This window comes from Enhydra lutris, unplaced genomic scaffold, assembly GCF_002288905.1.
Source record: "Enhydra lutris kenyoni isolate GAN:26980312 unplaced genomic scaffold, ASM228890v2 scaffoldscaffold12, whole genome shotgun sequence".
In the NCBI taxonomy this organism is placed as follows: domain Eukaryota; kingdom Metazoa; phylum Chordata; class Mammalia; order Carnivora; family Mustelidae; genus Enhydra; species Enhydra lutris.
In genome coordinates, this window is record NW_019154096.1 from 69,013,092 (window position 1) to 69,040,639 (window position 27,548).

Consider the following 27,548-nt stretch of genomic DNA (forward strand, 5'->3'; position numbering starts at 1 on the left):
CTAGAAAAAGCATCAAGTTACTGCCCCAGGTCCTTCCCTGTGCCCGCCACCTGGCTTCCGGCCCGCTCCCTGAGGATAGAGGTCCAAGCAAAAGGCACACGGCCCCATCTCATTTCTCTTCTTTGTTTCCCCCGTGTTCCACATTCAGTTTCTGCTGACGCACACACAGACATATAATCTGAAATACCTTCGGGGTCCATGTGCAACAGGAAGGCCAGCAAGCCATTCGTGAAGGGCCCTGAGTTCTAGTTCTAGCTGTGACATATTCACCATGTGACCTTGAAGAAATCCTTCTCTTCTCTGGGTCTCATCTTCTTCATCTGTAAAGTAAGGCTGGATTGAATGATCCCAAAGGCCCCTTCCACAGGTGACAGTCTGATTCCCTCATTCATTCTCAAGTAAACCAGTGCCAGCATGAGGTTCTGGGCAGCCCCTCCTGGGCCATTCTAAATCTGCTGGACACAGTCAGAGCCAGAAGCATAGCCTCCTGCCTAGTGAGGGCTGTCAGCACCAGCTGCCTCCTGCCCGTTTCTCCAGCCAGAGCACACCACCAGAAAGGGACAGGAAAGTCCCGACCTGCCCACCTGCCTGCCAGCCCAGTCGCCAGAGGCGGCATTTTCCCAGTCCCACAGAACCCTAAAGAATCCTTCCCAGTACCTCAGGCCTTTCCTACCTTCCATTTTTTAAAAGGTGTTGTGTCTTCTCCTAGGAAGGGCATGACCACCCCGCACCCTCCTAAGCATAAATCTTCCAATTTGTTTTCCATCGTTTTTACAAAAATATCTGACTCATTTTAAAGTATTAAATTGTGACGCTGAATATGGTTTATTTTTCAAGCTGCACATACAGCCCATTTTTTGATGCAGCCTCCCCTTCACACACACACCAACCCCTGTCAGAGGATGGGAGATTTTTTGGCCCAGCCCCCATCCCTACCTAAGTCACCAGCTAATGGCCACCCAGGCTCTGAACACCTGTTGGGAGTCTTCTGCACGATGAAGTCCTGATGCCTCCACTACTTACTACGGCGAGAATCATAACCTGTCTCAGCCTCCGAGGTTCGCGCGAAGATTTCACCCAGCTGAAAGCTGTCCAAAGCACTGTGCAAACGGAAGTTACTCGATTGCTGGGCAGCTCTGTCTTGATGACTGCATCCTCAGAGCGCGCCAAACCCTGCCTCCCCACAGCCTTCCCTACTGATGCCTCTGAGCGGGGAGAAGGGCTGACCTGGGGCATTCGGGGCTGGGAGGACGGTGCGCAAACCTTGGGGCATTCCCCCACGCCGCGCCTACCGGCGTCCTCGGGGAGTCTCGCCACCCGGCCGGGGAGACTCGCGCCTGGTCACCTGCTCCAAACTCAAAAGCACAGCGCTCAGGAGAAGGCGTGCCCAAGCAGCAGCCCCTCCCCTCCCTTCCCCTCGTCTCCCCCTACTTCGCCCTCCCCTCCCCGCAGCGCAGGCAGGGCACGCCCCCCCCCACAGATTCACCAATCGGCGTCCCGAGCGGCGCCCGTGGCGCAGGGGGCTGTGGTCAGCAGCCAATTAGCGCCGGGGCCCGAGGCGGCGCTTCGCCCGCCCCCTCGCAGAATGAAAGCCGCCCGCAGCTGGCTCGCCTGGCGCAGCGCGCGGGGCGCGGGAGCTGCGCGGGCCGTAGCGGAGCGCGCGCACTGCCCGCCCGCCCCCGGCGCGCCCGCCTCCGCTCCGCCTCCGTCCAAGGCGCGGACGAGGAGGCCGGGGCGGGGTAGCGCAGGGGGCAGGGCGGCGGCAGCGGGGCCGAGGGGGGGGGGGTGTGTGTGTGGTGGGGGGGGTGGACGGGGAGGAGCGGGGCCCGATAAAAGGCTGCGAGGCGGCCCCACCCCGCGGCAGGCCGGCGGGCAGGCTCAGCGCTCCCCTTCCGTCCGGCCCGCGCGGGTCGCGGGGAGGCGGTGCGCGCGGCCCGCAGCCCGCCCATGGAGGCTTTCCCTTGGGCGCCCCGCTCGCCCAGCCGCGGCCGCGCCCCCCCGCCCATGGCGCTCGTGCCCAGCGCCCGCTACGTGAGCGCCCAGGGCCCGGCGCACCCTCAGCCCTTCAGCTCGTGGAACGACTACCTGGGGCTCGCCACGCTCATCACCAAGGCGGTAGACGGCGAGCCGCGCTTTGGCTGCGCCCGCGGCAGGGACGGCGGCGGCGGCACCTCCCCGCCCTCCTCTTCCTCGTCCTGCTGCTCCCCCCATGCGGGGACCGGGCTCGGGGCGCTGGGGCCGGCGCTGGGGCCGCCCGATTACGAGGACGACGACGACGACAGCGACGAGCCCGGGTCCCGGGGCCGCTACCTGGGCGGCGCGCTGGAGCTGCGCGCCGTGGAGCTGTGCGCCGCGGGCCCCGCCGAGGCCGGGCTGCTGGAGGAGCGCTTCGCCGAGCTGAGCCCGTTCGCGGGTCGCGCCGCCGCCGTGCTGCTGGGCTGCGCGCCCGCCGCTGCAGCCACGACAGCCGCCGAGGTGGCGCCGCGCGAGGAGCGGGCCCCGGCGTGGGCGGCCGAGCCCAGGCTGCACGCCGCCTCCGGGGCGGCGGCCGCCCGACTGCTCAAGCCCGAGCTGCAGGTGTGCGTGTTCTGCCGGAACAACAAGGAGGCGGTGGCGCTCTACACCACCCACATCCTGAAGGGACCCGACGGGCGAGTGCTGTGCCCGGTGCTGCGCCGCTACACGTGTCCCCTGTGCGGCGCCAGCGGCGACAACGCGCACACGATCAAGTACTGCCCGCTCTCCAAAGTGCCGCCGCCGCCCGCCGCCCGCCCGCCGCCGCGCAGCGCCAAGGACTGCCAGCCCGGGAAGAAGCCGCGCTGATGGCCTGGGCTCCGGTCTGCTGCCACCGGACGGCACCAGGGTCCCCGCCTGCTCGCTCTCATTTTCGGTGTGCGCACCAGCTTTCCCTCGCTGCTGGAGAGGCGTGGAGCTCGGCAGTTAGCTCCACTGGGGAAGTCTTGTTTTTGTTTTTGTTTTTGAAAGCAATCCGGCCGTACGGAGAGTACTTTGCTGTCGAAGAGCGGTTGAGACTAGACGCTACAATTTTGATTTATCTCTGGTTTCTAGTTTGTGCACATCCAGACGGTGAAGGCTGGGTGTGTTTCCCACTACCTGAAATCTGGCAACTTAATGGCGCTGTTTATTTACTGTATACGTCGATCTATTTTAGATGCGCATCAGTATGAATTGTCTCAATCTAATCTCGGATGTTTAATTTTATGGAGGCACTTTACTAGGTCTAGAATATTTTTTTAAAAGCCTCATAACTGAACTGAAAACTGGCGATTTTATGGAATGTCGGCAAAATTACTATTTTATTGTTTGGAAACAATATTCTTAGTTGTCCTTAATCAGTTACTCTAATTCCAGGTGAAGCAAGCCCCTGGCAGCATCACCCTTTTGAGAAGTGAAGGTTTGGTAAACTTTCCAGTATTAATTTGTGTGGGTACTCCCTCCTTGTGGTTTGTTTCAGACTTGGCTGGAGGTATAAAAATGCACCATCTGTAGCAGGTAGAATACAGCTCCTTATCTTTTATGTACCAGATCTTTTTATTACTAAACTAGCAACTAGCATTTCCACCTTGAAAATTTGTGCCAAGTTATAATCCTGTTGTGTATACACTTGAAAATTGGTGCTGTTTAAAAACTTGACTTGTGTATTTATACAGTAACAGTATATGAATTCATTGATCTTGCCTATAACTTTGCTACTTGGCCTTTTGTCCATGCACCCACCTCCCCATTTCCAGCTCTTTAAAAACATTTGTGACATTAAGATCAAAAGGGAACAGTATTAATTCACCCTGCTCCATTTCAGAGTTCCCAAATAGCAGAAAGCTCCTTGCAGCTGTAGCCTCTCAAACGAAATGGAAGATGCGATCCTGAGCTCTGGAAGGCTAATGTAACAACAACCTGTGTTCAAGAAAGTTCCACTATGGGCTTTTGTCTGGCTTTAGGGAGCAAGCCGTCCTCAAACCAGAATAAGCACTGAAGGAATTAAATTGTGGAGTGGGGGTTGAAGACAAACACAGCTTCCCCCGTGCTCCCTTTTCCCCTAGAAGACCCTAGTCTGTTTCTGGAATCCCACCACTTACCACAAAGATTAGACCCTATCCTTAGACACACGTTCCTAACCCTAACTTTAGCTCCCACCCTCATTTATAGCCATGTCAGATGCCACACCATGGCTTGTAGCTACCATCAGGACAGATACAGGAGACAAAAATGGAAGTGAATTAGGATGAATGCATATGAAATGTACAAAATACATCACTATCTGAAAATGCCAGCAAGAGACAGTCATACGAATACAGATTCAAGTCGCAGAGCTCAGCTCCTTTAGACTGCTTTTGTATCAAACAGCTAACTTCCTCCACAGCAAACTGGCTTGAACACTCCTTTGAGGATACAAATAGAAGCAGAGGTCAATAATATTGGAAGGCTGTGAGCCTTTTTGGTCAAAGGAAGGGGTGACAGAACAAGGGGGAGAGGGGCAGGTAGTACATTGGCCAAGAGAAAATCCATGCCTGCTAGTCCAGCCCCAGAACAGAGAACTCTGGATGTGATCAGTCTTAAACTCAAGGAGCTTAATAAAATCATGTGATTATTCTCTTTTGTTGTGGTAGAAAATATACCGGTTTAATTTTGGTCTTGGGGAGTTGTCAGGTCATAGAATTCCTGTTACCTCTCCTACTTCTACCTTTTTGAAGAGCACTACAATGTATTCCCCAGCTTAGAAGGACTAAGCAGGCAACTACTCTGTATTTTCAAGGAGCCAAACTGTTACACTGTGTTCTGGGTGTCAAGCACATGGCTTTGATATGTTCAATATGAGAATCCCTCAGTGATGAGAAGTGCCTAATAGAGTTTGATATCGACACCATCACAGTTTTACCAGCAACCATCACATTCATTCATCAAAAACACTAATATCAGCCCCCCTCAAATTTGCCTGCTTTCCAGCTAATATTAAAACACTGGGAGTTCGAGCATGCACAGAGTATTACTACAGTTAACCTTCTAGAGATCTCTTAGGGAAAGTGTACTAACCACACTCTAAGGCCCTTAAGAGGAGCAAGCCTAGAACTCTCAATCTAAAACTAAGTATTTGCAAAAAATTAAATTTAGGGTGTGGGGCACCTGGCTGGTTCCATGATAAAGCATGTCACTCTTGCACTTGGGAGTTGTAAATCTGAGCCTATTGGCAAGTTGACTTTACTTAATTAAAAAAAAAAAAAAATTAGAGTAAGAGAGAAACCCAAGTTTTAAAAGTTAAAAAAAAAAATACTAGTGTGACAAAGTTACCTTGTTTTTATAAGAATATGTCTGTATTTGGCTAAAAACAAAACATATGGATGGAAGCCTCGAAAGTGTTTTACCAGCTGTGCAGGTAGACTGCTTACCTTGCCCATCCTTTTCTATAGACACATTCGCAGTGAGTGGCTTTTTATTTCTTTGGAATTTAATTTTCCTACGCAGTCCTTTTTGGAATGTGCAGAATTAACTTTGATTACAACTTTTGGCTTTAATTGTAAGCCAAAATTGTCTATTTTAAAATTATACTACAAATAGGTCTACCTCAAAGGAAAAGACAGGAAGTTTCAGTGTTAGTCCTCACTTTCTAGTCTGTGCTTAGCCACATGAGAAACATTCCTGCATTCCTTCCTGTGTCCAATATCTATGTCAATTAGATTTGTAAGATTAGAAATGAATCTAGTCAAAATGTCTTTGGTTAAAAAAAACAGAACACAGGTAAAGCCCATAAAAGCATCCCCACACATAGCCACATTACCACCTCTTTCTGGAAGCCAATAAGGACAACTAGGGGGATATAGTCTTTTCTGGGCCACTGTCTCCACCCTCAGATCCACATGTATTAACTGCAATGGCGTTCCTGTTTAAAAATGCAGAAGCCTCTCTCAAATAAAATCTTTAAAAAGATGGTGGGGGGGACGCCTGGGTGGCTCAGTTGGTTAGGCGACTGCCTTCAGCTCAGGTCATGATCCTGGAGTCCCCGGGATCAGGTCTCATCGGGCTCCCTGCTCGGCAGGGAGTCTGCTTCTCCCTCTGACCCTCGCACTTCTCATGTTCATTCTCTCTCTCAAATAAATAAATAAAATCTTTTAAAAATGCAAAAGCCACTGGGAACATGAAGGCATTCTAGACACAGTGAGTAGGCTGGACTGAACATCCGAAGTTTCCTTTGACACATCTGAATACCGGGGGATGGAGGGGAAGGCTGTGAGGTCTTGAGTAGAAACTTAAGAGCTGGACCACAAAGTGCAGCAGACTCTTCTGCCCCCATCCTGTGCTTGGGATTCCAACTCCTAGGACAAAGAACTTGGGGGCATAGTATTTTCCTGGGAAAGGGTCCTGGCAGGAAGGGTACATTTGCAGACTAACCTAACCATCAGACATACATCCATGACTCACCTAAAAAATCAGCTTAAATTAACAGTCCCCTGGGGCCATCAGTGCTGTCCTATTTTTAATGAATGGGGAGACTCAGCAGGTTACTGCCCCAAGTTTTGTCATTTATTAAAAAGAGCAGGCCCTCTCCTCAAAGACCTTTTAACATTTCCACTTGTTTGAAATACTAGATATTAAGAAACTGAATGTTGAAAAAAAGGGGTTTCTGTCACTGGTAATATCAAACAGAAAAGGCTGCATCTGATAATTTAAGTTAAAAAAAGGATCAATACTCCCTCTTCTGGCCTTACTATAGCTGTACCAACAAGTATTCTCACCACCACCCAATACTGGAAATAATTTGCGTACCTGTAGCCACAATCAATTTGCTACTAACATTCTCTGAAATTGTATTTTTTCTAATTTCAGGGGAATACCCAAAATAGTACACCACCCACCTACCCACACCCCATGTATACAAGGCTCACAGAGAGGACAGTATTACAAGAAAACTAAGGGGTTCCTTAATTAAGGAAGCAAACATCCTAGCCATGTTTTTCTAGTTATTTTCTTTGATTCTAAATGTTGAGACATTTAATGGCAACAAAAAAAAATTTTTCAAAACAACAAACTCAACTGGATATGCAAACTCACCACAGTAAGTACAACACTTTGACTGTAACTACAAATCAACACTAAAACAAATTCTGTAAGTATTTTATTTATCATTGAAGAAAAAACACAGCAGCAAGTTCTGTGTTGGCTTCAATAAAACCCAATAGTTAATCTTTGACATAGCTACGACACTCCAAAATTGAAGTCAACACAGTCATTACTACAAATTACTTGTTGAAAGAATCTATCCTGAAGAGAAAGGAAATTAGGAAAAAGAATTTAAACAATTCCTCCAAACCACACATTTATAAATATTGTCATATTTAAAATGCTTGAAAGGCATGAATTCTCCATTAATGGAAAAGCAGTCTGCTATTGGCAACAGAAAAAACTCAGCAATAGTTTTACCAAATGCTTTAAAATTTAAAAGCTGTAACTGTTTTGGATTCACACTTGAGTAGTATTCTTGTCATTACAATAATGACTGCAAATTGCTTTATACTCACCTCTCAAGTAAAATCTACAGAAAATCCCACTGTATCCAATGTTTGTAATGTTTACTGCACTTATAGTGATCCTAAAAACTTTCTAAATGTAGTTAATATAGTAAATACCTCAAAATACCTAGAGGTACGTCTCAACCACGAAGGATGTGGAAGTCATTTTAGCCCCTGCTTTTGAAGAATCTTCAAATACATTTTCTATAACAGAACCATACCTCATTCCAAATCAATAAAGTATTTCAAAAACAAAAGAGAAAGATCAGTTCTATACCAAGATACAGGTGTTATTCCATACCCGACGGGTTCACATTTTAAATTTATTTTTTAGTTTTTCTTTTTTGTAAACAAATGATTGATGAAATAATGCAACACCTTAAATTCCAGAAAATGGCCTGGCCGTCCAACCTCCTGTGGACACAGTGCACATCAATCTATTATAGAGGATTAATACAAGTTCATGCTTTTTGTGTTACGGTGAGACAACATTAAAGAATCCAATTTAGACTGGTTGAAGCACAAGTATAATAATCCTTGAATGTGATCAAACCTATGTGAGACATGAGTTTGAATCCATTATCTTGAGATTTAACGTCGTACCGTGGTCCACCCATCTTCATCAGTCTCGTTTTTAGTACGACGAAGAGATTCTCTATCCTTCTCAGCTCTCCATGAAGCCTTCTCTTTTTCACCTTCTCTTTCCCTGTCCCGGTCTCTTTCTCGGTCTCTTGAAAGAGCTGGGGGAGGAACACGACGAGGGGCTTCCCGCTCTTCTGCCCGCTCATCTTTCCTGTCATCAGCACGCCTCCAAGAACTTACTAAAAAGTGTAATTAAAAGAAAAAGAGTAAAGTTTGTACCTTATTGTACTGGCTCAGACTAAACAGAACTTCAGCAAAAGGAATGCCTCCAATTACTCAGAAATCCTGTACTGTAGAAATAACGATACAGAATCCCCATTTAAAAAAAAAACAATAAAACCTAAATATATTTTAATCATTTTGATACAATTTTTGGCAAATCCTTCAAAATAACATACAGATTTAAAAGATATAACTCAGGGGCACCTGGGTGGCTCAGTGGGTTAAGCCTCTGCCTTTGGCTTAGGTCACGATCTCAGGGTCCTGGGATCGAGCCCCGCGCTGGGCCCTCTGCTTGGCGGGGAGCCTGATCCCCCCACCCCTCCCACCACCTGTTTGTAATCTCTGTCGAATAAATAAATAAAATCTTAAAAAAAGAGAGAGAGAGAGAGAGAGATAACTCAAATTTGCCAACAAGAAGAAACCACTGGCCTGGGAGGTGTTCTAATTGTCACAACAATTTAAGATAAGGTCACAAAAAATCTGAATGAAAACTTTAAAATAAAAAAAACCTTTTGGCTCTTGTTGAAGAAATCATAATACCAAAATGGCCATTAGCGTACTTTACAGGTATAAGAAAAACCCTTGTAATCCCCCTGTACAACTGAAAAAAGTCTGTGAGGTAACTAGTTAGTTAAGTGCAATGGCCATTTTCAACTTTAAAACTTTTTTTTTTGAACTCAAGTTTCGACTATCACAATTTCAGAGTAAGAAAGTTTTACACTTTATGCTTATCTACCAAGATCTTACTTTTAAACAACTGACAAACTGTCTCCTAGTTACATAAACTTCTAAAGCAATATATACCGCTTACCCTCCAATTAGCCTACTACTCTACTTCCAATTTAGGTATGAGCTACTTTACAGGGGGACTACGAAATTTATGAGAACTGTGAATTTTTTTAAAAAATTTATTTATTATCTGAGAGGGAGAGAGGAAGCAAGCTGGGGTGAGGGGGAAGTGGGTACGAGAGAATCTCAAGCAGACTCACTGCTGGGCGTGGAGCCCCATGTGAGGCTCCATGTCACAACCCCAAGATCATGACCTGAGCCAAAATGAAGAGTGAGACACTTAACTGACTGAGCCACCCATGCGCCCAGAGAACTGTGAAATCTAAACTGAATATTCACTATCTTATTTTTGATGTTTGTAAGAACAGATGAGGTAGTAAAACCGCCAATTTCCTGAGATCATGGTTTTCCAATAGTCGGCAACGTGCCCAACATCCATACCTTCTTCACGCTCGGATCGGAGAGGAGGTCCTCTTCTGTCTCGATCATCTCGCCTTTCCCTTAGATCACGGCGATCATCTCTCTCCCGACGACGGTCATCCCGATCCCTATCTTCACGGCGATTTGAATCTCTCCAGCTCGAAGACTCTTCCGCTGGTCCTCTTCTCCAGCCTCCTTCATCCCTGGAACCATTCAAAATGACATGTTAAGTTCTGTCGTCAGACTCTAGACAGCACATCCAAGTTGGTGCTCAGAGAATTTACAAATGTAACCGGGATAACCTCTGAATTTCTAAATTGATCTCAATCTGGTGCCTCACGTGTAAAGGCCGAGTGAGAACATCTGGACCTGTGCTGAACAGCACGGCAGCCACTACTTGTATGCAGCCACTTAAATAGAATTAACGGAATCGGAATCAAGATGTCCTGTCAGTAGCACTAACCACACTCCAAACGTTCAACACCGAATGTGCTTGCTGGCTACCACGCTGTGCCTTGCAGACCGTGTGCTTTCATCCTCACAGAAAACGGCACTGAAGAGTGCTGGTCCAGAGCCAACAGCACGAAGCCACTCAGGTCAGAAGGAGCAAGTCAGAACTGTTACCGCCAATAAAAGTCAAGGAGCTTTGAATAATTTAAGGGCTCTAAAACTGAGTAACTAAACCACAGGGGAAAGGCGATGGACTCGCAAAGATACCTGTAGAACTAGAGTCCTACCCGCCTGCAGTCAGCCACCCACTGTCAGCCTCACCTTCTCAACCTGGCTAAGAGAGGAACGTTCAATTGAGGCACGAGGCACACCATTTCTCAAGACTACATGGTTTCCCAGAGAATTTAAGAGACTCCTAACTGTAATTCCACAAAGAGTTCCAAAGCAAACCTAGGTCGTCTGAAGCGGTCCTCTCGATCCCCATCTCGCTCTCTGTCCCGCTCTCGCTCTCTCTCTCGGTCTCTTTCTTTCTCTGGATCCTTGTCGTTTTCGTCACGATCCTGGTTTTCTCTCTCTCTCTCCTTTTCCCTATCCCATTCACGTTCTTCTGATGGTCTCGATTCTCGAGGTGGACCCCAACTCTCTTCTCTGGCTTTTTCTTTCTCTCTCCATCCACCTGTTTTTATTTTTTAAAAAAGGAAAAACATTTTTATACTCAAGAAACTCAGTAACAATGAACAGATATGTGAATGCTGACATTAATACCACCACTGCAGGTGCTAATTTAAGACACTCCAAACCTCATTTAAAAGAAAACTAAATGAACGCCTGGGTGGTTCAGTGGGTTAAAGCCAGTGTCTTTGGCTCAGGTCATGATCCCAGGGTCCTGGGATGGAGCCCCGTGTCAGGCTCTCTGCTCAGCAGGGCTCCTGTCCCCCACACCCACCCCGCCCACCCCGGTCTCTGCCTGCCTCTCTGCCTACTTCGGATCTCTGTCTGTCAAATAAACAAATAAAATCTTTAAAAACAAAAAACAAGAAACAAAAAAAAAGAGGAAAAAGAAAACTAAAGCTGGGACGCCTGCGTGGCTCGGCAGGTTAAGTGTCTGCCTTTGGCTCAGGTAATGATCCCAGGGTCCTGGGATCAAGTCCCCCATCCCGCTCCTTGCTCAGCAGGGAGGCTGCTTCTCCCTCTGCCTGCTCTGCCTGCTCTGCCTGCAGCTCTCTGTGCCTCTGTTCTCTGACAAATAAGTAAACTCTAAAAAAAGAGAGAGAGAGAGAAAAAACTAAAGCTATTTATCTTACTTTACAGAATCACCGGCTCCTATTTATGACTACCTACCACTGTTTCTCTAACATAAAGGGAGGACCGTGTAAGACAGGAGACATTTACATAGTCTGGGTTGAGTGTTCCATGTGCTGAGATTTCAGATGTAAAAATCTGTTAGTAAACAGATAGTAAACAGACAACTCATTTTAAACAAAAAACCTAAAGAGTCAGGGGTAAGAGCCAGATCTCCGAGAGAGCCCCATTTATAAGTTCATTCACATCCTACATTTTCAAAATGACGTATTATCTAAATTACATATTACCAATAACTTCCTTTTCTATTCTTGCTCTCCATCACTTACCATCCATGCAATCATGGGACAAAGATAAGTCCTTAGACTTATCCCACTTAGACATGGGATGCCCAAATCAAGGAACTTCATATATATGCACAAAAAGGCCAAAGGGAGCAAATATAAATGAAAATCTGTTGCAAGGTTAATTACTGTCGCTATATTTGTATTACCATGTGCCACAGCACTACTCTAAACCTTCTATGTGTATGAACTCATTTAATCCTAGCCACGGTTTTGAGCTACACAGATCCCATACCTAATTTACCTACTTGCTGAAACTGAAACGTGTCTGCAAATCATCCACGGACACCCAGGCACTCTGCACCCGCCCCCCACCAACTCGTGCAGAGCCATCAGGTCCCTGAGCCGCCCGCAGAGCACACTCACAGTCGAGGCTGAACAAGGTTACGCTCTGCTGCGTGCTGCAGCTCTCATACTTTAAACCAAGTACCCTTCTGGTGGTCTGTTTAGTGACAGGTTTTCACATTTTCTTGCATTGTTGGGGATTTCACTGTTCCAAAGGGCCCTTAGGCACTGTGCTCAAATGCTGCTTGTCTAGTGTCCCAAGCACAAGAAGGCAGTGGATGTGCCTTACAGGAAGAATACTCGTGTTAGAGAAGCTCCATTCAGAAGCTACAGTGCTACTAGCCATGAGTTCAATGTTAATGAACCGACAACGTGCATTAAATAAGGTTATCTTTAAAACAGAAACGCACAAAAGGTCACGTTCATTGGTTGACAGAAATTTTGTGACCAGAGACCTTATGAGAACAGTAATGGTTCAGTATTCATAGCAACTTCACATAAAACATTTATCGGGACTTAATAAGAATCTATGACACTGTTCTCCCCACTTCACACAAGAACAGGAAAGTCACACAGCCAGACAGTGGAATCAACTGAGACCAGAAAAGACAGAAATATGAGACAGAAACACAAAGGGCAAGGGAAAGAGGCTACTTGTTGAAATCTTCGTGCAGAATGGATTACTCTGGCTACTGTGCCAAGACTAGACCTGGGAGTGGGGAGCCTGTGGGGAACAGTAGCAGCAAGAGTTCGAGGAAGGAATGATGGCAGCACAGACCTAAGTACGTGCAAGGGGAAAAGAGAAGTGGGCAGATCTGAAGAACATTAAAAAGGTAGAACTGGGGCGCCTGGGTGGCGCAGTGGGTTAAGCTGCTGCCTTCAGCTCAGGTCATGATCTCAGGGTCTGGGATCGAGTCCCGCATCGGGCTCTCTGTTCAGCAGGGATCCTGCTTCCCTCTCTCTCTCTCTCTCTCTCTGCCTGCCTCTCCATCTACGTGATCTCTGTCAAATAAATAAAATCTTTAAAAAAAAAAAAAAAAGGTAGAACTGAACTAAATGAAACATTTAACATAAAAGGACATAAGAAGGCAAAGGGGAACTCCCAGACCCCTAACTTATACAATCAGATGGACGGTGGTGGCCCTTAAGAGATGGGTGTGGGTGAGAACCGTTTCAAAAGGTTGAATGTGACATGTCACAGACACTTCTACGTAGAAATGTCCTATATGCAACATGCAGCTGGAATCATGGGTCTGAAGGCAAGCAAAGAAGGCACCTGGAGAAGATGGTACCAGAAATCAGTAAAATATGAAAAGATGAGCAGGCCCAAGACTGAGAAAGAAAGAAACTGCACTCTTCCCGTAAGAATAACCCCATGGGTGGGCACCTGGGTGGCTCAGTTTGTTAAGCAACTGCCTTCAGCTCAGGTCATGATGCTGGTGTCCTGGGATCGAGTCCCACATCAGGCTCCCAGCTCTAAGGGGAGTTTGCTTCTCCCTCTTTCTCCCCTCTCATGCTCTCTCTCAAATAAATAATCTTTAAAAAAGAAAAAAAGAAAAAAAGAATAACCCCATGGTTGACAGAGGAGTGCAAGACAAATATTTAGTAAGTAATTTTTTCATTATTTATGTGAGAATGCTAGTCTAGGACAGAACCAGAGGAACACCAATACTTCAGGGATAGGCATGGGAACAAGAGCCCCCAAAGGGGTCAACAGGCAGAAAGAAAACAAAGTGCATATCACTAAAGGAGAAAAAGGAGTAAAATTCTTTAACTTCTCTTGGTGTGTGGACATGGAAGTCAAACTCTGAACATAAAAATCACTGCACAGATAACTAAGGAAAGATAAAAGACCCATCCATCTGGAAACTAATAATAATATAGCCTGATTGCTGTCAGACATAATTAAAATTTCACATTTTTAGCTAAAAAATAACTTTTTATTTAGATATCTAAATGTAACCCGTCATTTGAGAGGACCCCTATTTGAAATAACCTGGTATCAACTACGGAACAGTGATTAGCTCACGTAAGATTTCACTCTCTATTTGTAAAACACATCAGATTCTATGGAGCATCTAAGCAAGTTTACGGAATACCAAAATTTTACCTGGCTTGACAAATGGTCTCCAGGGACCAGGTCTTGAGTCATCACCCCTTCTGGGAATCCGATCGTCATCCACGTTTCTCCAAGGCCCCCGGTCATCATCTGCACCACGCCTAGAAATTCTGTCATCATCAGCACTCCTCCAAGGTCCTCGGTCATCATCTAGCCCACGCCTGGGACCCCGGTCATCATCCATGCCCCGCCTGGGACCCCGGTCGTCATCAGCATTACGCCAGGAAGACCGCTCATCATCTGCACCTCCTCGTCGTGGCCCCCGGTCCTCATCCATCCCACGTCTTGGTCCTCTGTCCTCATCAGCTGTTCGCCAGCTTCCTCTGTCCTCATCCAGTCCCCGTCTAGGTGGTCTATCATCATCTGCATGACGCCAGCTCCCCCGATCTTCATCACCCATTCGTCTGGGAGGCCTGTCGTCATCTGCATTACGCCAGGAAGGCCGGTCATCATCTGCCCCACGGCGAGAGAACCGGTCTTCATCAAGACCACGTCTAGGACCTCTGTCATCATCCATGCCACGCCGGGGAACGCGATCATCATCTGGTCTAACAGAAGACTCTCTCTCTTCCTCATCTCCCAAACGCCTTGGTCGATCTTCCTCTCTTCTATGAGGCCTTTCCTCATCCCGCCCCTCTCCACGTCTCCACTCCCTACAGAGCAACAAGGCAAACATCTTTAAGAGTCCATTTTCTTAAAAGCAAATGATTTTGGGGGGAATTATTTCTCTCCCTTTGAAAAACCATTTCAGCCTAAATTCATTATTCCTACTCCTCAAAGAGTATGTGCTCCTGATAAAATATAACACAATATAAAATCTTACACATCAACAAATCAAGCAGACAACTGCCTTAAAAAGTTATCTAACTGTACTTTATAAGAAGTATCCCATTTCTAATCTATTACTATGGCCTTTCAAAATTTAATTTCTGTGTAAGACTTATGACCAGCAATCTTGTTTATCATGAGCAGTCATTTTTAAAGGATGGTTCAATCTACTTAAGAAATTTAAAGAAAAAGAAAAAAAAGCTCTAGAACTGTTCATTCTTACTGTAATCTCTACAGCACTCAGGGAACAAAAAAATCTGAAGCATATATTTGTCAAAATATTTAGAAGTCTGTAATTACAGCATTGTTGAAGTAAACTATGAAAAATATTTCAGTAACAGACATGCACACAGTTCTTCACAATTCTCCTTTCCCCAACTTCACAAAATAAACCAAACTTAAAAACTGTGATAAGGTATTATACAGGACCTATGACTAATTAATACTATTTTCCTCGATTCTACTTACTTCTCTGGTGGGCCTCTTCTCCACTCGGAATCTACTTCAGGTCCTTTCCTCCATGTGCCTTCTGAATCTCTATCTCCCCAACGAGAGTCCTACATTCACCAAAGTTAACGTGAGGCACTAAAATGGCAACACTTATTACAACTACTGGTATTACCACTTACATCGATCTTAAGCCCTTAAATATAAACAAGTTTTAGAGTTGTTTCTTTTTTAATCTTAAGTCAGAGTGACAGTACAGTGGAACTGGCATTCTCACTTATTCTGAGTGACTTTATAAATCAATAAAATACCACCTGAAAGTAATCTGACCCCCACCCACCCTCTGGAATTACTAAAATATCTACAGATCTCCTCTGACCTCAAATTTTCCTTTTGAGATTATGTGAAAAAAGCTCAGTGCCCTAAACGTACATCGCAGTTCCTACTAAACAGAGGTTGAACAAATTAAACGTCAAATGGGGAAGTGGTTCAATTAACAGTTACCTCCCTCTTGGAAATACTATGCTGTCATTAAAAATTATGGAAAGAGGAGATAAACACCCTTCAAGCAGAAATACAAATGTGGTACAGTCTTTGCAGAGACCAAAGCACACAATGTTAATCACCAACACCTCTGACACAGCTTGATTGCTCCAACAAACATAACTTGAGGCCACAACTAGCAATTAAGAACACTCTGGAAAACTGAAACAAGACCTAGGGCGGGGGTGGGAAGAGAAAGATAAAAATCTGACAAAGTTAACAATCCCAAGCAGATGATTAAGAGGATCTTCATTTAAATGTTGAAGTGTTCTGGAAACAAAACCCTCAACAACAACTAGTATAAGCTGCAGTGAAGGAAAAGAGCCAAATAGTTAAGTCATCTGCCATTGTAAGTGACTCTCAACTCTTGTGGTGGATGTTGTTCTAAGAGACTTTCCTGAATGGACACCGGGGATAAAAACCACAAATGCCAATGGAACTTAGTCACCACAATGGAGGGACTGTACATATCCAGAAGACCAAGTTTATCCCACCCTTCACATTCACTCTACAAATCACACTCAACAAAGAATTCAGGTTATTAGAGGTTTTCCTACAACTAGCCCCTCAAAAGAGATTTTTAGGGATGGCTATGATAGCCATTAAACAAAGAAAACGAATTCTAGAAAGTAACACGATTGCCAAAAATTTTTAACTCAGCTGATAGATCAAACAGAACAGGCCCTGCTAATAAACATATAAACTGAACAAGAATCTCAGAGAACCAGTTACAAAAGGACAAAGAGATGAAAAAAATGAAACACTGTAACAGAAAGAATAGGACTTTGAAAAGCAAATATAGACAACTTCCATCAGCTAAGGAAATTTAATCTTCTCTAAGAAAAAAAAATTACATCCTCTGACTAAAAAGGCACAAGTGCCAAAAAGGATTAATAATACAGACTATATATACACTTAGGTGATTAGACAGAGTCTCAGGAGAATCTCTACACTGCCCTTTACTCCAAGGATAGAGAAAATTCTGAAAGTTCCCAAGGAATAAAACAGACTATCTACAGAGGTAACAAGACCAAGACTTTCATCAGATCTCCCCCATCCCCTGTGTACTAGGACAGTAAGTACTGTCTTGAAACTTCTGAGGGAGGATTTTGCAGGGACCAAATGAATCACTGCACAATTTTTCAAATGGGGGGCGGGGGGTGCTCTTTTGAGACATATACAAAGACAGCCTGGAAAAAAAACCTGAAAGGATATACAAAACCAACAAAATGTATCTGCAAAGGAAAAGAGGTGATACAGTATAAACGTATCTGAAACTAAACAGTGTTTGCCAAGACAGCTGTACGAGTGCACTTACTACAATGAAACCAAAGTAAAGACAAGCTCAGAAGTTTTTGTTCAGAGAAGAAGGTCTTCAATCAATACATAGTCTGTTAAGTTTAGATAAATTTTGGGGGGGCGGGGGGAGTGGATGGTAATCACTAAAAGAATACAAAAAACAAAAGTGAACTGAGAAAAGTTCTTAAAATTTGGCTTAAAGGAAGCGGAAGCAAGAACATAGAATAAAAAGCTCCAAACTAAATGTTAAGAATAAAACCAAATACAGTCACTACCATGCTAAATATGAACGGATAAATCTAAAGATTCTCCAACTGAAAGGGAGAGGGAGAGGGAGGCACAAAACAGAAATAAAATGCCAAAAATGAACAAAAGAATGGATATGCAAAAACTAAATAAAACAACAAACACAGAAACCCCTAATCACAGAAAGTTTGCTACCTTTTTTTTTTTTTTTAACATTTTATTTGAGAGAGAGAGGAGGAGCAGAGAGGGAGAGGGAGAGAAAGAGAAAAAGACTCCCAGCTGTGCAGAGTCTGACGAAGGGCTTGATCCCAGGACCCTGAGATCATGACCTGAGCCAAAGGCAGACACTTAATGAACCACCCATGTGCCCCAAGTGACCTTCCTTTCTTCAGAAGATGAAGTACCCATAAGTTAACAGAATGCAGCAAATTAAAATAACCCAACACTTCTGATTCCATACATACCCACAGAAATTCGTGCCCAAAAGAAAAAGAATACACATAACAACATGTTTTAGGACACAAGGGGAAAAATGTACTGAATTCCAAAAAATTAGAAATTATACAGACCAGGGATGCTTGGGTGGCTCAGTTGGTTAAGCATCTATGCTTGGTTTCAACTCAGGTTATGATCCCAGGGTTAAATCAAGCCACATGGGGCTCAGCAGGGAGTCTGCCTGTCCCTCTCCCTTCCGTTCTACCCCTTCCACCACAGGTGAAGGTGCACACCCTCTCTCTCAAATAAATATATATGTATTTTTAAAAGATTTTATTTACTTATTTGTCAGAGAGAGAGAGAGAGAGAGCATAAGCAGGCAGAGGCAGAGAGAGAAGCAGGCTACCCACTGACCAAGGAGCCCAATGCGGGACTCAATCCCAGGACTCTGGAATCATAATCTGAGCCGAAGGCAGCTGCTTAACCGACTAAGCCACCCAGGCATCCCTAAATACATACATACATACATACATATATTTTTTAAGATTTTATTTGACAGACAGAGATTACAAGTAGGCAGAGAGGCAGGCAGAGAGAGAAGGAAGCAGGCTCCCCACTGAGCAGAGAGCCTGATGTGGGGCTCGATCCCAGGACCCTGGGACCATGACTTGAGCTGAAAGCAGAGGCTTTAACCCACTGAGCCACCCAGGTGCCCCTAAATATACTTTTTGAAACAATCAGAGTACATATTCACTAGTAATGAAGAAATAAAAATAAAAATGAGCAATAGGAGTAACAAAACCAAAAATCTACCCATAAACATCTTAAAAAGAAATCAAAGAATAGCAGGTCCTCCAATAAAGAGAAGTGACAATGGTATGGCAGAGATAAAGGAATGGAGAAATGCAGGCAAGAAATCTCCCAGCTACTCACCTCTTAACTTAGAAAGTATCTTCTTTAGGGGGGGGGAACATGGGCACATCCACGGGAAAACAAAGAACATGCAGATAATGTCACAGAAACATGTTAAGGCTTGGAAGAGATAGAGCACAGGAAGCATAGGAAGAGACGGTGACTACGAGGAAAATGGTGGCAGATGAAGCTAATGGAAAGCAGCAAACTAGAAAGGCCTGGACTGCTAAGGCAGGTACTCTGGCCAGAAGTACTCAGTACCAATCAAAAGAGAGATGTGAAACCCAAAAGCAGGTATAATGATCAAATATGCATTATGGAAGAAAAAAAAAAATCAAGCAGGCCACAATGTAGAGGAAGGTCTGAAGCTGGGAAATATTTATAATCACGGAGAATAGTAAGGAGACCAGTAAATAATACAGGCAAAAGGAAATTCTGAATTAAGGCAGTAATGCAGGAAAAGAAAGGAGAGGGAGTGCTAGATTAAAAACTCCACCATTAAGTGGGTAACAGAGTCACCAATCAGGAGCCGGAGTCAGACACACAAGATAGAGGGGGAACACGGGTCAGTTTTGGACATGCGTGCATATTAAGAATAAATATTCAGAGCAGCCTTTGAATCACTTGGGAATATTGGGGGTTTTTTTAAAGATTTTGTTTATTTGATAGACAGAGATCACAAGTAGACTGAGAGGCAGGCAGAGAGAGGGAGGAGGGGAAGCAGGCTCCCCACTGAGCAGAGCCCGATGTGGGGCTCCATCCCAGGACCCTGAGACCATGACCTGAGCTAAGGCAGAGGCTTAACCCACTGACCCACCCAGGCGCCCCCACAATATTGTTAAAATGCAGGTTCTAATTCGGGTTTGGCACTGGGCCGGAGATTCTGCCTTTCTAACAAGTTGCCAGGAGATGGTGAATACGCTGCGATACGCAACGGTCCACCAGGCCGGCTCTGAGCACTAAGAAGTTAGAGAACTCACATCATCTCTGATTCACAGCAACCCTTTAAGGAAGGGAGAACAGTCCTTCCATAAACTAAAGAGTGTTCTTTCGTCAAATACTGACGTCTTAGAAGACTTCATTCTTACTGAGACTTCATTCTTACAGAGAAGATTCCTAAACTGAAGCCTAAAATCCCAGCTTTACTATAAGTTAAGTCTGATTTTCCCCCATTAAGAACCTATCGCTGGGAAGACAAAGTAATACCAGACTTTAAGAGAGATGAATGCAACCAATTTAACAGACCAAGCCCAGACACTGACACCCGCAGAGGTATATGGATCATGCCAGAGAGCTGGATGACAAACACATCACACAAAAACAGAGTAACCCCTACACTCACCTTTCTAGAAAGTGGATCGTCACCAAGTCTTCTCTCTTCCTCTCTGCGTCGTTCCCTTTCTTCAATTTCCAGCTCTCTTTGGCGTTTCTTCCTTTCTACTTCTTCTAATTTCTTGACCCGCTCCTGATACTCTCGGAGTTCTTCCTCGCGTTTGGCCCGTTCAGCACGCTCTCTCTCCTCACGCTCTGCATGATGTAGTAGGTAGCGTTACAAAGTGTGCCTCTACCTGCATCTTTCCCCTCTTTGCTAGGTCTACTTTGTTGGTATTCAGCAGGCAGCATAAAGTAGAAGGAAAATTCTTTCTAGAATTTTTAAGTAGTTTATAACCAGCTTAGGGGCAGAAGATATTCAAGTAAAACAAATATTAATGCACTCAACATGAATAGTTTTGTGATGACAAGGTAAATGCCTCCCCAAACTCCTGAGCATCTGGATTTCCAGATAAAGAATCATTCGACAGATTTCATCTGCCACATGTTCCTCAATAAATGTTACAACTACATAAAATACAGGGATAAAATTAAAAAGTGATACTTTTTTTTTAAGAAACACCAAAAATGTGGAAGTAAGTTGGCAGAGGAAATAACATCCTCGCCTATAACACACTTCAGACAACTAAAAGTTAGGTTCTAGTTAGGTGCAGTGAAGAAGCCAATGATCCGGGACTCCTGCGAGGTCAGTCAGCTGAGCATCTGCTTCAGCTCAGGTTATCAGCTCAGGGTCCCGGGATCCAGTACTGCATCGGGCCCCATGCTCAGCGGGGAGCTGCTTCCCATTCTGCATGCTGCCCCCCTGCTTGCGCATGCTCTCACTCTCTCACAAATAAATAAAATTTTTAAAAAAAGAAGCCAATGGTCGTGGTTCCTTGTTCCTATGTTTCTGAATGTGACTACTATATTTAAATTTCCTTTTTATAAAGGTGCTATTTATTTGAGAGAGACAGAGTGGGCACAACCGGGGGAGAGGCAGAGATAGAGGGAGAAGTCGACTCCCTGCTGAGCAGGGAGCCCAACTTGGAACTTGATCCTAGGACCCTCTGATTATGACCTGAGCCAAAGTGAGATGCTTAACCTACTGAGCCACCGAGGCACCCTGAATATGACTGCTATAAACTGAGTATCAACCTTGCCTTATACTACCTCCAATCGTGGTCTATAGATACCTTTTAGCATTTGTTCTTCTGCCCTTCTCTGTTCCTCCTCTTCTTTTTCTCTATGGTAGGTTATTCTGCGTTCTTCCTTACGTTGCCTTTTACGTTCTTCCAAGCGATTATGCCTTTCTTCTGCTAATCGCTCCTCAAACTGTTTAAGTTTTTCCTATTAACAGAACAGACACAAGAAAAACAAAACAAAAATCAAAAATTTTGAAGACCTACAAACTAGTTAAATTTAAAGTTTACTAAGGCACTACAAACTTCCTGAAACCATAAGAAGCAACTTTCAAGTACAAAAACTTCCAAACGGGGGTGCCTGGTGGCTCAGTCCATTGCGTATTTGACTCCTGGTCGAGAGACTGAGCCCCACACTCTGTGCTGGGTATGGAGCCTGCCTGGGATTCTCTCTGCCCACCCCCCCTCCATAAATAAGTAAGATCTTTAAAATTTCCAAATGACTATGGAGCTTTTCCATGTCAAATTTTTTAAAATTTAAATTGTTGACAGCTATTTTCTACACCTACTGGGTTTGCTTTTATATAAAACAAACCAAAGGATTAAATTAGAATTTAAGAGCAGAACACTTCGATCTGCCTTTTTCCTTTCTAAATCAAATAGTAAACAAGTATCAAAAGCAAATTTTATCCAGTCCACTTTCACCTTCAGAAAAATTTATTTATAGTGATGGCTGACTAACAGCCTATATTTTCAAGAACCTTTCTACTAAAATATTGAATGATCACTACAAAACGTCAAAACAGAATATACCACTCTGTTAAAGAAGAACCTTAAGGCAAAACTAAAAAGCTCATGAATAAACGTTCCCCAGAAATCAGTTAACTTCACCTCATAAACAGACTGTCGTGCAGCCTTGAGTCGCATTACAAATAAATCTCTGTCTTCAAGCATTCGTGACATTCGATTTTTATGTTCAAGAGCCTTTTCACGTTCTAGCTGCATGGTAGTAATCTGCAAGTACATAATACAAAGTTAAATTTCAAAGCAATCATTATCTGATTAATTTACTCTTAATTCTTCACAGATATTCTTGAAGAATGACAAGCAGCTCCTCTGCTCCATCCATCTTGCCATAAATACGGAAACATTACTACATCTGTGCCTAATGTCCCTAGGAAGGCAATCAGGGACAGATGATGGATGATGGAGTTCTGGGAGCATCTTTAAGAAACTGTTTTTATTTAGGCCCAAAAGTACTGCAAATTTTTATGAAAGAAAAACTGTAACATATACCATAAAATACTTCAGAGATAACAAGCACTATGGTTTAATGATAAAAGATATTTTCTCCCTTAAAGAAAACTGGAGGTTAAGGCAGGGTGATTTAAGGAGGCCTTTCCCTTTGCACTCCAAGGGGGAAAAGGAAGGCTTCAGGGCAAAGACTACAGCAGATCATCTCAAGTACTTTATTTGGTCTGCATTCTTATTTCCCTAATTTTACATATTACCACAAAAATCCTAACTTGTGGGGCGCCTTAGTGGCTCAGTTGTTAAGCGTCTGCCTTGGCTCAGGTCGTGATCCCAGGGTCCTGGGATCAAGCCCCACATTGGGAATTCCTGCTCAGCGGGGAGCCTGCTTCTCCCTCTCCCACTCCCCCTGCTTGTGTTTCCTCTCTCACTGGGTCTCTGTCAAATAAACACAATCTTTAAAAAAAAAAATTTCTAGGGGCGCCTGGGTGGCTCAGTTGGTTAAGCCGCTGCCTTTGGCTCAGGTCATGATCCCAGGGTCGTGGGATCGAGTCCCGCATCAGGCTCCTTGCTCAGTGGGGAGCCTGCTTCTCTCTCTGCCTCTGCCTGCCTGTGTGCGCGCGCTCTCTCTCTCTCTCTCTCTCTCTCTGATAAATAAATAAATAAAATTTTTTTAAAAAAAAATTTCTAACTTGTGAAGAAATGCAAGGCACTGGCAAACAAAGCCCAGAATGCAAACACTCCAATGCAACCAAGAGGCTGCATCCCCCACTCCAGTCCCCACAGATGTGCTGTCTATAGTTACTTTTTATTTTTAACCAGAATGGGGCCGCTACAAGCATTCGCAAACCTTGCTTTTGAATCATTAGGGTAAATATAACATATACTAACAAAACTACAGAAGGAACGGCCTAGTCACAAAGAAGGAAATGCCATACATTATGTGGCTCTACTTATATAAAAAGTCTCAAAAACAGGCAAATATAGAGACAGAAAGGGGACTGCTGACTACAAGAGGCCAGGTGGTAGGGAAGGAAATGGGGAACGACTGCCGAAACGTATGGAGCTTCTTTTGGGGTATGTTTTAAAATTAAATGGCTGTGCAATACTAAAAACCATGAACTGTACAGTTTAAATGTGAGAACTGTATGGCATGTGAATTATATGCCCATAAAGCTGCTTTTTTAGTGAACTTTTCAGCTGTCCTTTGTATTGTACAAGTTTCATTTTTAAAACTCTGTTGTGAAAATTTCTATCTGCCAACCAATCTGCTAGTACGCAGCCACTGAAGCACCATTCCTGGCTAAAGAACACAAAATAATCATGGTTTTGAAACCATGGCCCCATTACTGGCAGAGGATTTAATTACAGTTTACAGCCTACAAATGTAACAGTTAAACAAAAACCTTACTCTTTCTTCTTCCTGTTGTTCCCACAGATCCATGTCTTTAATCCTCTGTTCTTCATAAGCACTCTTTATCAACGGGATTTCCTCCAAACGTTTAGCTCTTTCAAAATAGTCAATCTGAATGACATGAAAACAAATGTAGTTTAAAGGAAAATTTTCTGTTAATCTGGCACGTTAAGTTTATCAACAACCAGTTCTTCCACCTACCTTCTTCTCTTGATTTTTCAGGCGTTCCTGAAGTTCCTTCTTTTCTTTCTCCAGCTGTTCAACCTGTTTAGCCATGATGAAATCCGGATCCAACTCTTCGAGATCCTGAAAGTATTACAAATGCACAATCACTAAGAAGAATACAAGAGAAATGTGTATGGAAAATGTGATTTTTCTAAAATCAAAAACCTAAATTACTTTCTATACAGTGAGTAAATGCGCACAATGCGTAAACTTAAGCAACGTAAGAATGCCTTACAACAGTCTTATCTCCACTTCCATGTAGGGAAAACAACACGATCTTAACATCTATTTCTCGTTACTCTAAACTGCACATACCCAACTCCACTTTAACAAGGGTTAAAAACTTAAGAGCCATTAAAAAACAAATGTTTACTTCACCGATTAATGAATCAGCTGTACCAAAGGGAGTGAAAACAACCAGACAACCCAACGTAATCAATAAACAGTAAAGGACTATGCTCTGAGATGTGGATTCAAGTTAAGAAGTAATGTGTTACATACTTCAATATCAATATCTTTGAAAGCTTTGGCACCCAGTTCTGTTTTCTTGATCTGCTCCAAACGCTCACGGACAGTTTTCTTTTTAATTTGTTCATGTTCCTGCAAGATGCGCTCTTTCTCCCTCTCCTTTGCTTCCTGTCGCAGCCTCTCTTCTTCAGCCTTCCGTACTTTCTGGAGCTCAGCTTCCCTCTGCTCCAGTTCTTCTTTCTCACGCTGAATATTCAGACTCTCCAGGCGCTCCTTCCTTTCCTCGATTGTCTGACGGCGGGCCAGAATACGCTGATGCTCTTTTCGTGAATTTTTAAGGTATGCGGTAACAGCCAACTGATGCTGTTCTTCTTTCTCTTGCTTTAAAGACAAATGCATTTTTAAAAATTCTTGTGTGACACACACCATGACATTAGACATCATATAATTATTAAATAACCCTGGTGTGGGCGCCTGGGTGGCTCAGTGTTTAAAGCCTCTGCCTTCAGCTCAGGTCATGATCCCAGCATCCTGGGATCTAGCCCCACATCGGGTTCTCTGATCGGCAGGGAGCCTGCTTCTCCTCTCTCTCTGCCTGCCTCTCTGCCTACTTGTGATAACTGTCTGTCAAATAAATAAATAAAATCTGAAAAAAAAAAAAAAAACATAAAACCCTGGTGCATTACCTTCACGTATCTGCATTTAAGAACAGGAGATGATGTTATTCAAGCTACTAGTTCCCAGCACCAAATACTATGACCTATACAGTCTTATCAATAGGAGTGAGGCAGCTAAAGAACCTTTATTTGCTAGGTCAAGTTTTCTATGCACCAAATCTACTTTAAAGTGTGCAAGCCACGGGGACATGCTCACAGAGCACACAAACAAGACAAGAACTTAAGCCGAGAGAAAAGCCCAAGCACAGTACTCCCTATGGGTGTCGGTGGGGGGTCATGTGTGTAATAGGTAGAATACCAAAACTAGCCAATACAACTGAAGAGGAAATATAGAATAAGCCCATTTTCTCAGACTCATCTCAAACCTTTGTATGTAAGACACAGCATAAGGGCCCCTCAAAAATTCTGTATGTCATTTTCCCCCAAAGATACATACCAGTATATGAGCTGGCTTAATGACTTCAAGTGCCTTTGCAAGTACTGAGGACATCGCTGTCAACTGATTTCTTATCTGTTCTGAAGGCATGCTTTGCAAATGAGGACCAATTGGAGCATCTTCTCGAGTAGCATAATTCAAATCAGATCCAAAACTAAGTGTCCGAGAAGTGTGGTCAATACGAACCTTTGGAGAATTAAGTAACATCATCAATAGTTACATCTATAAATAAGTATGAAATCATTCTAGAAATAAATGACGTTTGACAAAAAATTTCAACTGATCATAAGGAAAAAAAAAAATAAGAATGTTAATTAAATACAAAAGCCAGAAGATTCACTCAGCACAACTTTAAAATGGTGCCAGTGAACCAAAAGCTGAGAAACAAAGCATATGTATTTTTCAGTCCTTAAAAGCCTCCCATCTCCGTGTCCCTTCCGGCACATACCTGCAGGTCACAGTGCCTTGCTGCATCTACTATAGCCCGTTCCAGTTGGAAAGCATCAACAAAAGGAACCAGAGAAGTCAAACGAGAAAACTCAATGCTCTGATAAATTTGTGCCACCTGCGTAAGAAACACAAGGTTAGTAACAACAGCGATCATTTATCCAGCATTTCTTTTAAAAGATTTTATTTATTTGACAGAGAGATAGAGAGAAAGAGCACAAGGAGGCAGAGCGGCAGGCAGAGGGAGAGGGAGAAGCAGGCTCTCCACCAAGCAGGGAGCCTGATTCGGGGCTCGATCCCAGGACCCCGGGACCATGACCTGAACCGAAGGCAGACAGTTAACCAACTGAGCCACCCAAGCACCCCTATTCAGTACTTTTTTTGTGCAGTCTTACACAAGCCTGAGAGTAGAAATTATGCCCATTTCTCAGAGAAAAGAAACTGAAGCTTAGGCTAAGTGTTAACACTACATTGCTGGGGCTGGAATTCCAATTCAAGGTTATAAACCCCAAATGCTATGCTTTGAGCCACCACATTGTACCATTCCTCGGAAGCCCAATCCTTTCAAATTCTAGTTTTATAAAACAGAAAGCCCTAAATCGCCTTATATTTGTAGATAAAGACCTGCTACTTACCTAATTCACCTAAACACTTTCACAACGCAGAGTACTAACCACTATACGATCACGGCACCTAAACGCTTTCAATAAATTTGTCTGAAGGAGACTGGCAGCATTACAATTCAGTTATACTGCTAATTAACCTTCAACTATTTGTGTAGCACATAAGAAATAACACTTCTCACCTATAAAAGAGAGGCAGGCCAAAGGAATGTGCACAAATACTGCAAGCCAATGTATCATAAAAGCCCCTCCCCGTGAAACAAATGAAGGCAAAATAGGAACACTGAAGCCATATTATAAACCATAATCTTTAAACTTATTTAAGTCAGACTAAAATATGACAAAAGACTAACAATAACTAGTGTGAGAAACCGAAAAGGCTTTCCCAATCACTACTGGTAGGAGGGTTCATTAACAGAATCTTGTAGAGCTGCTAAAGCTTAAATGTGTAAGCCCTGTGACTAATTCCACTTCCTAGATGATAGAAAGCCACAGAAGTATGCAAAGATGTATATATGGAAATGTTTAATGCTGCAACATTTTCTAACAGCAAAAAAAACCCTAGAAATACAGACTTCCATCAAAAGGGTCTGAATAAATAAATCACAGTAGTACCCTTTAGACAATGTAAAACCATGAAGGCATTAAAAGGAGTAAATTTACACTGATAACGAGGAAAAATGTACAAAGACGGTGTTCAACAACAATAAAGGAGAAAAAAGCAATTACAATTACATAAAATAATTGCTTT

General features: G+C 43.8%; 2 protein-coding genes across 2 annotated transcripts in view; one reads left to right on the forward strand and one right to left on the reverse strand.

Moving 5' to 3' along the window:
- The first annotated feature begins 1,947 nt into the window (after positions 1-1,947).
- LOC111144694 (nanos C2HC-type zinc finger 1) lies at positions 1,948-2,823 on the forward strand. The gene has a single exon (XM_022499116.1). It carries the CDS (start codon positions 1,948-1,950, stop codon positions 2,821-2,823), a length of 876 nt encoding a protein of 291 aa, XP_022354824.1.
- A 4,291-nt stretch (positions 2,824-7,114) lies between these two features.
- LOC111144783 (eukaryotic translation initiation factor 3 subunit A) overlaps positions 7,115-27,548 on the reverse strand; it is a 38,015-nt gene continuing 17,581 nt past the window's right edge. Inside the window, exons 10-22 of the mRNA XM_022499244.1 lie at positions 26,176-26,292; positions 25,728-25,913; positions 24,648-24,995; positions 24,123-24,227; positions 23,919-24,032; positions 22,148-22,270; positions 21,311-21,464; positions 20,149-20,333; positions 15,393-15,481; positions 14,088-14,749; positions 10,497-10,722; positions 9,618-9,799; positions 7,115-8,344 (exon numbers count right to left, since the gene is read on the reverse strand). Coding sequence (XP_022354952.1) covers positions 8,115-8,344; positions 9,618-9,799; positions 10,497-10,722; positions 14,088-14,749; positions 15,393-15,481; positions 20,149-20,333; positions 21,311-21,464; positions 22,148-22,270; positions 23,919-24,032; positions 24,123-24,227; positions 24,648-24,995; positions 25,728-25,913; positions 26,176-26,292 — 2,721 coding nt within the window. The 3' untranslated portion in view covers positions 7,115-8,114. The remainder of the gene's footprint in view (positions 8,345-9,617; positions 9,800-10,496; positions 10,723-14,087; positions 14,750-15,392; positions 15,482-20,148; positions 20,334-21,310; positions 21,465-22,147; positions 22,271-23,918; positions 24,033-24,122; positions 24,228-24,647; positions 24,996-25,727; positions 25,914-26,175; positions 26,293-27,548) is intronic.